This window comes from Coptis chinensis, chromosome 6 (genome assembly GCF_015680905.1).
Source record: "Coptis chinensis isolate HL-2020 chromosome 6, ASM1568090v1, whole genome shotgun sequence".
In the NCBI taxonomy this organism is placed as follows: domain Eukaryota; kingdom Viridiplantae; phylum Streptophyta; class Magnoliopsida; order Ranunculales; family Ranunculaceae; genus Coptis; species Coptis chinensis.
The window spans coordinates 88858014-88871292 of record NC_141461.1 but is presented as its reverse complement, the minus strand read 5'-3'; the positions used below and the strand labels follow the sequence as shown (position 1 = coordinate 88871292).

Below are 13279 nucleotides of genomic sequence, written 5' to 3'. Positions count from 1 at the left end.
ACTATTTGTGTCAAGCTTCCACCGAGGTATATAGTTCAACCGCTATGAGTAGAACTAATTTGACACTTAAATACCAAAGATCTAAATGGGTAATAAAAATATGTGTCAGAGTTGAAATCATCTCAGAGGTTGTCCTCTATATATTGTATTATTACATTCACAAAGGGAAGCATCCCTACCCCAAAACAATTCCTTGACTTACCAATGCGGAACCAACTAACACAAGTTCAGGTCATTTTCCATCCGGCCTTGAGATTTTGATTATTGGTGAATCCAAATATAAAATATACTGGAGAAGGAAGCTCCTTAACATAAGGTAATTAAAGAATAATATCACTCTAAGATTATAATAATTCACGCAGTTATATTTTCAAATACAAACACAAAAGCAAAAAAAAAAATGGTGATCAATCAATCAACACGAGGACCCAAACAACATTGATCAGTTTCCAGCATTTCTATCTGTACCCTCCACAAGTTACTACTCGTTACAGTCTTCCAAACTCCAGAGTTCCATATCCTACAGGAAGCAACATAGCATAAGAGATATCTACTTAGAGCATCCCAAATTACCAACCTAGTATGACAGTATATTCCTCCAGTTATACAATAACTCAGAAAAAAGTAAAAAACGGACTTGTCACCGTCAACAACATGCATATTCAAAATAGCAATAAAACCATAGTAAAATGAACAAAAATCTAGTATTAAATCTGTTCTGTAAGAGTAGCAAATTGACCAAGGTTGTCTTAAGAGTAAAACCAACAAAATCCTTTTTACTGACACAAGACGGCAAGAGAAGCAAACATATACGTATAAAAGTATAAGTTAAAGAACATGATATCTCTGAGAAAACAAGAGTTCTTCTGCATTTTCCGTTTTGCTATGAAGCCCAAGTAGAAACCTGTCTAGAGTTACTTATGTTGTCAGGGGCAAGGCAAGGCTCGACACGCTAGGCTATCCAAGTGAGCCACCTCTGCAAGGCCTTTGACTACAACTAGCAACTGTTTTCACTGAAAATTGGTACCTTGGCACTGAAGCGGCTAAGCGCTGCCCTTGACAACATAGAATATTTCCCCCCATTTCCCACTACTAAAGTTTGCCTTGGATGACTGATGATCATATGTAGTGTGCATAATACGTGCACATCATTACTGGACAAGCACTAGAACGAGCAAGTAAAAACTAAAACAAAACAGAGAGTTTAAGTGGGTAATAGTTCTTGATTGAAATGCCTAAACAAGAGCCTACCACCATTCACTCTACGAGTTTTTACTTCTTATGATATTTGTTCAGATTATCATGTAACTCAACCATAGTTTTAGGAAGTGAGTACTTTAAGGGGTTTAGAATGATAGAAGGTTTCAAATTACTGCCAACAAAAGAAAAAGGCTAGCAATAATGGGCTAGATAGTTGGCTCCCCTGAGGAACGCCATGAACCAGAAGAATGAGATTCACAAAATCATTCCCTCTAGGAGACGTTTTGTGTCTCTATACACCCTTAGTTAAGATCATAGAGTTCCTCTTTGTGAACATTAAAGTAAAGACTTCACATTATTGATGAGTTTCTCTGTAATAATCACATTCTAACTATATATCAGCACTCAATCTCCAACAGTAGTGTATGGAGATAACAACAAATAAGTCACTTTCAAAATTGTTCCACTGTGAACCAACTTACGAAATAAAGAAAGGGAGTAATGTATACCAGCAATAGAGTGAAAACAGATATTGAGAGAACAAGTAAATTACCTTCTTAATTTCATTCAGAAAATGTCTCACTCTCCATTCCAAAAGCTCCTTGTAGTGAAATGAGGCTGCTCACTAGTGTGTGCACTTCAGGGACATAACACGACTTACTTTTCCCATCCCACCCCACTTGAATAAGTTTACGCTTTTGGGTTTTAACGTTGTAAGAAACCAGATCCATGCTATTGCAAAGTATTAAGAGCTCACCATTGTTACGAACTTTTATAAGCTTTGCAGTATCAAAAGAAGATGAACGGGACGCCAAACTTTGTTTAAATGAGAATTGCTTAACCCAAGACCCCTCAACATTGTACTTCTTCATTACCCATATATCAATCTTATCAGCGGGATAAGAAAAACATTGCATAACAGAAAGATACTCTTCAAACACCCCAAGATTATATCCTTTGTATGGGAATTCAAGTAGTTTTTTTGATTCAGGGGTAGGCACAAATCCAAATCCCTCTCTATCCAAATCGAACGACACAATAACAGGACGCCCATTGTTTTTCGTCCATTGGTCAATTGCAAGCCAATGAAGAGACCCATTAACAACTGCCGATGGACTAATATCCAATGTTTTAAGTAGCACATTCGGCGCAATACCAACTTTTCTCCTCCACACGTTACTCCCCAAAGTATGCACATACACTACACTATCAAACACCTTAGGCACAGATTTACGCACAACAAGCAAAACAACCACCACTTTCATTTCATTTCTAGACTGAACATAACCAAAACCAGATAACCATCTGTCAGTTTGTTTCTCAATATCAATTTCACATAAATTGTTATCTTGATAGTTAAGTTTAGGAACATTAAATGAAGGCAACTTGGAGTATTCTTTAGTAATGGGATTAAACACATAAATAGTTACTGGGCTCTGCGGAATAAAATAGTTATCAATTAAAAAACTGCGTATCGTAGTAGGGTTACTAAGTAAACAAATAAAGCCATTACAAGAACCTAAGATTAAAGGACAACCATATTCATCATCAAATGCCTCACCAAGATAGTCTTCATCAAACAATGCTAATGGGTCAACAGGTCTTTTAGCTATAGTTGCATTGTCTTCAAGAATGTATATTCGAGACCCGCCACGACTCGGGGAGAGAGCTTTGAAATGAACAAGTATGTCTGAACTGAGTTTTGAGAGCTGGGCCAGTTGGGCTTTGGAAAATGATGGGTGAGAGAGAATGTGAAGCCATGGTTTGCAAACACATTTGCATGCAGAGACTGATTTGGAAGGTAGTCTGGAGAAAATGTCGGTTGTCAGGTCAGTTGGTAGTCTAGAAAAAAGTTGGTTGCCACTACTCTTGGTCGACTCCTCATTTTTTTCTACACGAACAAAGGTTTTGGTTCCTTTTTATAGTGTAGGGTTCGTTCAGTTTCAAACACGTGGGTCGTGTGGTCGTGCACAAACAATGCCAATGTTTCGATATTGGAATTAAATGTTTCGTGTTTTGGCAATTTATCTTGAGAGTGATTTCAACGACACTTCGTCGCTAGTTTGCTACACTAACACTGCAAGCACCACTCACTGCACTAACCAAAGAAAGAAATGTTCCCTGAGAATGAGACACTGTTAAGGCCTGATAAAAGCAGATAGTCTGAGCAAGTTCTGTGGAGTTACTATACTACAGAGTACAGATCCTGACAAAATAATATACCCAGAACCAATAAATTTTGGTGGCATGTATGCATACATGTCAAAGTAAGAATTCAAATTCAGATCAGAGGAACCGTTATAGCTGGGTGTATACAGAAACATGGCAAACTGAGAACACGAGAGACAAGACTTTAAAACGGAGTCATTAGTTATAAGAAGGGACAGAGAGAGCATTTCTAGTTCCAAAAGTTTACTTCCAAAATAGCTCTGATAACCGAAAAATTGAGTAAGAAAGACTTGCCAACCAAATTAGAATTTAATTCATTACAATATCCCAGAAGGTTCTACATAAACACTAGTACAAGGCAGACCAAGGATCTAAATAAACATTCATCAAAAGACTGCCTCTATAAACTGAAGTTTCCATCAAATACGAACTTACGAGGCAGTAATTACATTAAGATATTCGTTGAAAAGGCACCACAATGACAGTTCTCTATCTTGTATCTTCCAACAACGCTCCAGCAAAACAAAATTTTGTCAAGTGAACTAACCAAAATCAACATTGCTAAATCCCACTAACCAACAAAATGAAGTACTAAATACCAAGTTTCTATGCAGTTGCTTGTCACTTGACTGCCCCATAAGCTGCAAATACAACCTTAAGAGACACCTCCAGCTTCACCCTGAAAAGGTACAACATCAGTGAGCTGCAGTCGATCAGGTATCGACCAAATGGATAGATATAAACTCTTTCTTCCCAAATTCCAATTTTAAAACACGGGACACATCCATGATGGAAATATAGTCTACCAAAAAAAAAAGGGGGTTTTCTATTAGCTTTTGAAAATAAGAATAGAATATAAATTTAAAATTCTTCTAAAACTCATTTCCTTTCCAAACCAAAACCAAGTTCCTCAAGAGTTAATTTTTTAAAGATTTTAACCACTGATGTATACCATTTTCTATTACCAAGTACTCGGAACTCGGATCAGCTAGGCTTTGAGTTTCCCAGCAACCTATTATCACAGGATGGAATCTAAACTCTGTGAAACTATGATTTAGGAATTTCACAATAAGTCGTAGTGCCTCACTTATTCGAGGTTATCGCTCAGGGTAGTCTACTTAAAGGCAGCTCCATAAAAGAGTCTTAGAGAGCGTTGGTCCTCTGATGTCCAGTCACTAAGATAGAATCATGTATACGTGCAAGCAGCCCATCACAAGTTAGTAGGAGGAGTCACATAACAATATTCGAGAACTACTAAAAGTAACTAAAATTTCAAAAGTAGATAAAAGTATCAGTAAACTTCTCTTCAAATACTACTAATTTGGAAAACCTGTATTAGTACTGCAGCAACTGTACGTTTCACACAAAAACTAATATTCTTTTGTATTTTGTACTTTCCGCTTCTTCAACTTGTAAGTTTATCTAAATCTTCTATACATTATGTTTTCTTTAACAAAATTAAACTAAATAAACGACATTGTACAAAAGTATAGACAGGGCAGGAAGTCACCATTGACGGGTGAGAATGTGAGATGAACTTAAACGCCCACTCCACAAAATTATCTAAGGCTGTAAACGAGAGCCACTAAAACGATCCTTCTCAGAAGAGTTGATATAAATTTTACAGAGGTAATACACCCTTTCGATTAGTGATCGGAAAGTCTTGATGACAACTTCACACAAATCAAACTCAACTCGCAAGGTATGCTAGATTATCTTGATCTAACAGGTGTAAGGTGCACTCAATTACTCATAGTGTAAGTAATCTGCTGCTTTCATGTTTTCTCGATTAGCTTGAAGTAATTGTTAGTACTCATGTTTTTCTCCAACATGACAATCACCTTAAATGCACTACTACGTACCGTCTTATTAATAGAGTTGGACAGAGTTTCCTCCTTTATTTATATACAGCTATCACTCACAGAGTCACAGGGTATTGTACATTGGGCTTATGACATAGTATAACATAAATTTAACCAAGACAAGGGTAGTTCACTAATTAGATAGTTTCCTATCTGAGATTATTTATCTATATCATTCTTTTAAAAGACCCACACCGACCACACATGATCTCTTGTAAGTCATTAAGATCGCAACACAGCTAACTTGGCATACAACCCACAAACAAAGCCTACTTGTATGATAATAATATGTGTTTGGTCAGTGAGTAGTGTGTTTGTCATGCTAAAACAGCCAGCAAAAATAGTCGTCAAGCATCAGCGTCGCACAGAGCGTGCACATCAACACTGATCGGTGGATAAACACCACAACATGGGAACAGAAATGTTAACCTAAATAAATGCCCAATAACCTATACAAGGAAAAGAGTGATTAATCATACCTGATGAACAGATGCTAAAGAGGCCATGTAGAACATCATGTCTGCAAGTGAAATATCCTTCTCCTTATCAGAAGTACTTCTCTTAGATAATCCATAAGCTGACTTCAGCGAAATGAGACTGCCCACAAGTGGATGTGCTAGAAGCTTACTACCATCTTTTACTTTCTTAACCCCTTCAACTCGAAGAAATCTACACCATTTCCCTGTGATATTATACGAGACCAGATACTGGCAATTACAAAGAAATAAAAGCTCACCCTTCTTGGTAAGTTTGACAAGTTCGATATAACGACATCGCAGTCCTTGACGACACACTGAATTGTGTTCTATAGAGAATTGCCTGACCCAAGACTTCTTAACCTTGTACCTTTTCATAACCCATACATGAATGTAGGTCTCAGGAGAGAATTCCACAGAAGCAAGATTCCCTTCAAGCACCCCAATACTATAATATTGAAACGAGTGTTTGAACATTTTTGAACCGGGAGTAGGAACAGTTCCAAATTCTTCGACACCCAAGTCAAAGGACACAATGAGAGGCCCATATCTCCGTGAATTCTCATCAAGAATGAGCCAATGAAGACATCCATGGAAGTAAACCGAAACGTTTTCACAAGATCGAAAAAGTCCAGGAGCATTACAAGTCTTTTTCCTCCAACTAGGACTACCAAGTGTATAAATTTTCACTTCACTGTCGACAGCAGGAGTGTCGCTCTCGCACTGAGTAAACATTACAAGCACCACCTTAAATTCCTGCTTACTCTCATCAAAACCGAAACCAGACGAACACACAGCACTTTTTTCGCTCTTTTTAATTTCCTCTCCATCTAGAACTTCCAAGTGAGGAAGCTCGATACATTCTCCGGTAATCGGGTTAAACACATAAAAGGGGTTTTCAGGAAGTGAAGGGTTAAATAAATTAATTCTAGATAAACAAACAAAGCCATTACAAGAACCCCAAATCTTGATCAACCAACCAAATGTGTTCTTAACATAATCATAATCATGCACTTTAAATGGCTTAACGGGGTTCTTGGAAAAAGTATTTTCATCAGTTTCTTCAATATAAGTTAGTGCAGTCTCATTATTACTATTTCTGTAGTAAAAAAAAACATCACTTTCGATATTAGACAGTTGGGTAAGTTGCATTTTAAGAAACTTTGAGTCAGTTAGAATGTTGCACCATTTTTTAGAAACGCACCTTCCTTTAGCAACTGATTTGAAGGGTAGCCTTAAAAGTATGTTGTTGGTCACTTCTAGTGGTAGCTTTGAGAACATATCAACACTACGCTCCTCCCTCAGTTTCATTTCTTTGCTTTCTGCTTTCTCCATGGCTGTTGTTCTTGTGTTTCAAGTTAAGAGTACACACTTCAAATGAAACCAAGTTAAGGTAGTTCCAGGGTTTTGAGGGTAGAACTGTAATGTTCTTGTTGGGCTTCACAATAGTGGGTATTCTAACTGGAGGCCCAAATACATACAATGTTTTCGGAATTTCATGTTGATATTTAGCAAATTACAATTTCAGACCGAGATTAAGTCTTCTTAACCATACGGAATGAAGTAACATATGAATGACATCAAACCTTTTGGAAGGCCGATTAAGTTCAAAATGTATTTGTACTCTTGTCACTCTCTTCTGCATTTTTATATATTTGTTGTCTGGTATCGCTTGTAAAATGGTCTTGATATCTGGTATTTTTTCGATGGGAATTTGAACTGAGAACTGACTCCAATCAAGGACATCACTAAAGGGAGGAATGTAGTCTTTGGAAATCAGAACTGGAACACAACCAGCATGTATGGCTTCTACTACTCTAGGACTAGCAACTTCATAACCACTGGGGCACAGGCAAAATTTGGCTTGTCCCATTAGTTGTTGGTAATTTATGCCTTTTGGTAGGTACTCATGGACTTGGACCTCATTATCTTTATCTTTCCAGTGTTCCAACAATATTTTCCTGATGTAGCCATGAGCACCACCGGCGAAAAATGCGAGGAGACGACGCTTTGACACTCTTTGACCGAGTTTTGGTCCTCCAAGGCGTCCAAATGGGAGGTTGATCTCAGGTAGCGATACATCTCGTTGTGCCTGGAATCCTTCAGAGACATTTGCATTGCAAAGAACTCTTACCAAGTGTTTGAATAGTTCAGGATGAGCATCATTTACGTCTGGTGCCTGAAATATCAAACAATAGATACATACATGATTCTTTTTTTTTTCGATGACATACGTGAATTACTAAATTTGACGGTTAATTGATCTTGGAATTAGAATCAGAGGATGATTATTTGTTAATAAACAGTATAATACATTATTGCACTTAAAGAATGGTATTATAAACTAATGCCTGGTTGCAAAACTGGACTTTTGAATTTTATAACTGATTTGATTGTCTTAATGATCACCTCTAAGTCTCTAACAAAGAATATTTTCCTAATGATTAAACAAATTTCCGTCTCATTGCATAACATTAGTGCTAAAATAATACATTTCTTCCTGTACTGATGTTAAATCGTATGATCAGAAACGACACTTTAAAGCCAGCACTAATTTGTTTTGGATGTTCGCAAAATGTTCTAAGAATACTTCTGTAAGATTTAAAATGGTATACAGCAAGTTTTCTGATTCCAAGTAAATATATTGCTACATATCACGTACGTTAGAAATGAAATGAAATAACAAAAATGAGGACATGAATACATACCCAATCATGGCAGGATACCATGAAGTGATCAGCCCCTGTGCTTCTATTCCAGTAAGGATACTTGTTGGCAACAACCCCAATATAGTCCTCTACAACGTTTTGAAGCTGGGCTCTTTTGTAGGTGTTCTCTGGCTTAAGGATGTAACGGACAACATTTGTGACACTGAAGGGCAGGAAGAATACATGGGCTTCATCAGGGTGCTTGGCCAGCATTGGGTTCTTTCCACTCTCCATTTCATCTATGAATTGCCCTTCTGTTGAGTAAATCAGGTTCAAGGGTCCATCATGTACTAGTGGTGGTTCACCTTCCTTATAGGTCCATACTTTGAATCTCTTCTCCATTTCAATGTGGCTCCTGATCATCATATATACAGTCCGTCCATAATGAGAAATTTTAATGTACCCTCTATTCCACGATGAATTTGTAAAGCAGTGTGAAAAAAAAATGCATGATCTTACTGATGAAAGGCATATGAATTTCTGTACATAGATCCTCTGGGGATAAAATCTTCTTCCTTTTGAGATGTATAATTACGTGTGTGGACGGCCTCTCTAATCGCATTTCTAGCTCTAGCTAAACCTTCTTCAATTTTTTCCAAGCTACTCTTCTCCTAAAACAAATAGCAATCAAATCAAGTTACTAACAAAACAGGATAAGCTGGCTAACAGAATGAGTCACATTTTACTTCAGTACAAAATGAATTTCAGTTCAAATTTTTTTATAATGTTGGTAAGGTTTGCAAACAGAAAGTTAGCTAATGAAATGAATATATGTAATACACCTAAACTTCAGTGCAAAATGAATCACATATAGTCTGATATTGCTTACATTAATAAGAGGCGGCACATCGGATATGTTAATGACTTCAGTAGTGGTGTTAGTGGTACCGCTGATATTGGAGAAATCATTATTACTCTGAGTTGAATTTGAAGTTGAAGGGATGTTTGAAGTTGAAGTTGATGAGATGTTTAACGTTGAAACTGAAGAGATGTTTGCATTTGAAGTTGGAGAGAGAATTGGAGTATAAGTTTGGTTAATGAGGTTTTCTTGATGGAACTTTAAGGAATAAGAAGAGAAGATGGTGGTGGTGGTGAGAGGTTGTTTGTTGAAAGCAGAGAAGTAGAGGAGGAGGAGGAGAAAAGCTGGTGCAACAAGTAAGAAAGGTGTTGTGGTACAGCTGAAGGCAGACATAGCTTTCTTGATTTCTTTCTTGGCTGTTGGTCTACTATCTTCTTTGAGATCTTGGAGTATTAAAGAAGAAAATGTTGCACTGAATGAGAAACGTGAAAAAGTCTGAGTTATATAAAGAGATACCAAACTTCCTTCCCCGCCTATTTCGAAAGTTAAGAATTTGGACTTGGTGTCAATGCCCTGTGACTCTGGTCAAGGCTTCAGCCTAAATGAGCTGGACTTTTGGTATAATGACCTCCATGGCGTCCTGATCATTCAATATAATTAATATCGTTCTTTTCATATAAGCCATCGTTGGACGGTGGTAACACTTACTAAATAGTAAGGAAACTTAACTGATGAGTGATGGCATAAACTTAAACTTCATTAAGTGGTAAAGTTCAGGTTGTTAGGCAGTTTTGTCTTTGAATGATGATTGAGTGGTTTACTATATAGATTAGTGTCAAGTGGTACTCCCAGGAGTCCCAGCTGCTAAAACAACAAGTTGCAAGAAGTTACCAGTATTAAATATTCTGATGAGACTAAAAAAACAAGAAATTGAACATTCCTGCCTAAAGGAATATTTGTCTCCATATATCTTTGGGAGACAAACTTGATGATGAATAGATTCACGTTGAGGATCCAGATAAGTAGGAAAAGTTGTGTAGATAGGACAACGATAAGGACCAGGATCATCTGCAAGACAGTTAGATTAAGAAGAGGAAAGAACATCTAACAGTCACCTTAATTACTAGTATGAAATGATTCACAAATCTCAAGGAAATAACAACCAGGTGATCAGGAGTTCAGGCGAGACCTTTGTTACCAAACTAATATGAATATATGATCCATGAAAAGTGGATACATCGGAAACCTGATAAAAGTAATACTCACGAAAGGTGAAAGGTGAAAGGTGGGTCGAGTTGTTACCACAGACCTGGCACTAATGTTGGTTTGAAAAAATATACCTAGAACATATCTTTACATATATATTAGAACATCTTTAAGAGTAATATCAACCTAGCATCAAACACCAAATTTCCAAAAAATTTCAATTTCAGGAGAGTCACATGTTGATGAAAACACCAAACTAAATACCAAATCGACCAATATTTGGTTCCAGGTTTGGTGCTGTATAAAATCATTCACGCGGTTTTGCCAACACCGCGTGGGATTGGGCTTCTAATTGGGCTTATATGGCGCAGTTTTATGAAAACCACGCCAGAGATTGGAAAACAAAAAAAAGAAAAAAGTTTATGTGCGATACATAGCGCGGTTTTCTCAAAACCGCGTGGGTTTTTCAAAACTTTGTCGGTTGGGCTTTTGGTGGCGGTTTTGGAAAAATCGCGTAAATTTTATATATGGCCTTGATTTATCCAAAACCGCGTAGTTTGATGTCCAAAATTTAATATTGCTCCTAAAGTTGTTTGGTGTTTTTTAGGTTTGGTGTTTTTTTTGTTCAAAATTTTGGTGTTTTTTTCATAGCTCTCTTAAAGATGCTCTTATAGCTATATCCTATTGGCTCTATTTTTCAAGGCTTAACAGAGTCTCTAATTTTTTGTTAACTCTAATACTAATTACGGAAAAAAAGAAATTTCAAATCCTTAGATATATATTATAGTTATACTCTCACAAATCTATTTTTTGGAGCAAAGTTTTTTCTAAACTCTATTATTAATTACGAAAAAAATATGATATAAATAAAGAAACAATCTCATCTAGAGTTTTACAGAGTCTCTAACTTTTCCTAAACAATATAGCTAATTACGGAAAAAAACAGAAACAAAAAACTAAATTGCTAAAAACAATAGTTTCAACCAAAAACAATTTTCCTACAACTCTTACGCTACAAAGAATAGTTTCCACATTAATCTCAGGTGAAATTTAACATAACAAAGTTTCTTTCTAGAAAATGACAATGAAACTATGAAAGAACAAAGGAAAAAATGAATTGAGTTGTGTTTAACATTTGTTAACCACACATGTGACTGAGAAAAAATGAAAAAAAGTAAACTAATCATAAATTAAGTAATAGTGTACACCCAAAACAAATAAAATTGTATTATATGTACTATATATATGAGCCTAACAAATAAAGTTGGGTCAATTTGATGTGCCATTCATTATGGGATTTAGACATTTAGTTATAGTTAAGGATTTCAAAAACCATAATTCCGGTCACAATAATTACGATATATTCCAATTAAATTTTTGAATTTTATAATTTCCAATTTTAACGGAATAACGAGATTCAGTTAAAGCAGACGTTGGCTTAAATATATTATATAACTATTGATTTAGTTAAAATGGACGTTGGGCTTAAATAAATTATATACCAAACCAAAATAAAACAAATTACATGTGGAAAATTAAATTATACAAAAAACAACATCACAAAATATATAATAGAAAATGAAAATAATAATAATAATAATGACAATAATAAATAATAAATAATAATAATGACAAATTTTGTATATATTGTCATTATTACAAAATAATAATAAATTATATACAAAATAATAATAATGACAAATTATATATATATTGTCATTATTATTATTATTATTTTCATTTTCTATTATATATTTTGTGATGTTGTTTTTTGTATAATTTAATTTTCCTCGTAATTTATTTTGTTTTGGTTTGGTATATAATTTATTTAAGCCCAACGTCCATTTTAACTAAATCAATAGTGTGTGTGTATATATATATATACGGGCCGGCTAGGTAGACAACCAAATTTCCAACAGCATCCAAACAGCAAATTTTTGGCCGTTGGATATTCTTAGAGATCTAAATATAATCAACACGCCGAAATATCAAATAATCTTACGAAGGGTTTCTCTCTCCTTCTCTCTCCTATTCCTCTCTCCAATTTCCTCCAAATCCAAACCAAAAAGGCTAGAGGGGTTAGTTAAAAATATTTAGTAGTCCTAAGACCTGGGTAAAAAAAAATAGGATTTAATACTTCAATTTGACCAAAATAAAAAACTGACACATGTCACTTAATTTTACAAAAAGTAGACGAAAATATCTTCATATTGCAAACAACCAAAACCGACTAGCTACTCTACATAAAAGGAAACCTTTTGAAATAAAAACAGTTATTAACATTGGTTATACATAAAAGGAAACCTTTTGAGATAAGAACAATTACTAAATTTAGACAACTAAATTCTCGAAATAAAAGTAAGCTTATGAAGGAATAAAAAAGAGTAGTGCCACGGACCTACTTTTTAGACCTGACTCACTATTTGGATAACGTTGGTTTGCATTGCAATACACACGGACACGTATCTTTATGTAAATCAATGATTATGACTTTTGACACATCAGTAGGTCCAAATAGTAGGTCAAATAAGTGTGTCGGTCTAGCATTACTGAATAAAAAAAATGAGAAATACATCAATTCCGAAAAGTATGCTAACATTTTAAAATGTGAAATAATTATTCAACAATTTAAAATGTAAAATCCCTTGCAGTGGTCGTACTCCAAATTTAGAAATACAAATTCATATCCCTTGTATTGGTCGTACTCCAACATTTTAAATCCACTCTTTTTGTTCTGGTAGTTATCTTATCTACAAGTAGTTATCTTATTCCATTTTATTCTGGTAGTTATCTTGGAAGGGTGAAAAATATAATAAATTATATTAAAAAATAACAGGTGGTGGACTGGTCTCGAGTCAA

The 13279-nt window shown here is 35.4% G+C and overlaps 3 protein-coding genes across 3 annotated transcripts; all 3 read right to left on the bottom strand.

Moving 5' to 3' along the window:
• Positions 1 to 232: 232 nt before the first annotated feature.
• On the bottom strand, positions 233 to 3596 carry LOC147495228 (F-box protein CPR1-like). Its single transcript, XM_086568336.1, has 4 exons — positions 3402 to 3596; positions 3288 to 3345; positions 1754 to 3091; positions 233 to 520 (listed from the first exon to the last, which is right to left on the bottom strand). The coding sequence occupies exons 1-3, from the start codon at positions 3594 to 3596 to the stop codon at positions 1764 to 1766; spliced, it is 1581 nt and encodes a 526-aa protein (XP_086424462.1). The 3' UTR covers positions 233 to 520; positions 1754 to 1763.
• Positions 3597 to 3644: 48 nt separating this feature from the next.
• On the bottom strand, positions 3645 to 7169 carry LOC147495227 (F-box/kelch-repeat protein At3g06240-like). Its single transcript, XM_086563845.1, has 2 exons — positions 5711 to 7169; positions 3645 to 4048 (listed from the first exon to the last, which is right to left on the bottom strand). The coding sequence occupies exons 1-2, from the start codon at positions 7040 to 7042 to the stop codon at positions 4025 to 4027; spliced, it is 1356 nt and encodes a 451-aa protein (XP_086419971.1). The 5' UTR covers positions 7043 to 7169; the 3' UTR covers positions 3645 to 4024.
• A 12-nt stretch (positions 7170 to 7181) lies between these two features.
• Positions 7182 to 9729, bottom strand: LOC147495226 (putative glycosyltransferase At5g20260). The gene is made up of 4 exons (XM_086563844.1): positions 9245 to 9729; positions 8875 to 9026; positions 8416 to 8770; positions 7182 to 7886 (listed from the first exon to the last, which is right to left on the bottom strand). The coding sequence occupies exons 1-4, from the start codon at positions 9605 to 9607 to the stop codon at positions 7224 to 7226; spliced, it is 1533 nt and encodes a 510-aa protein (XP_086419970.1). The 5' UTR covers positions 9608 to 9729; the 3' UTR covers positions 7182 to 7223.
• Positions 9730 to 13279: the final 3550 nt, after the last annotated feature.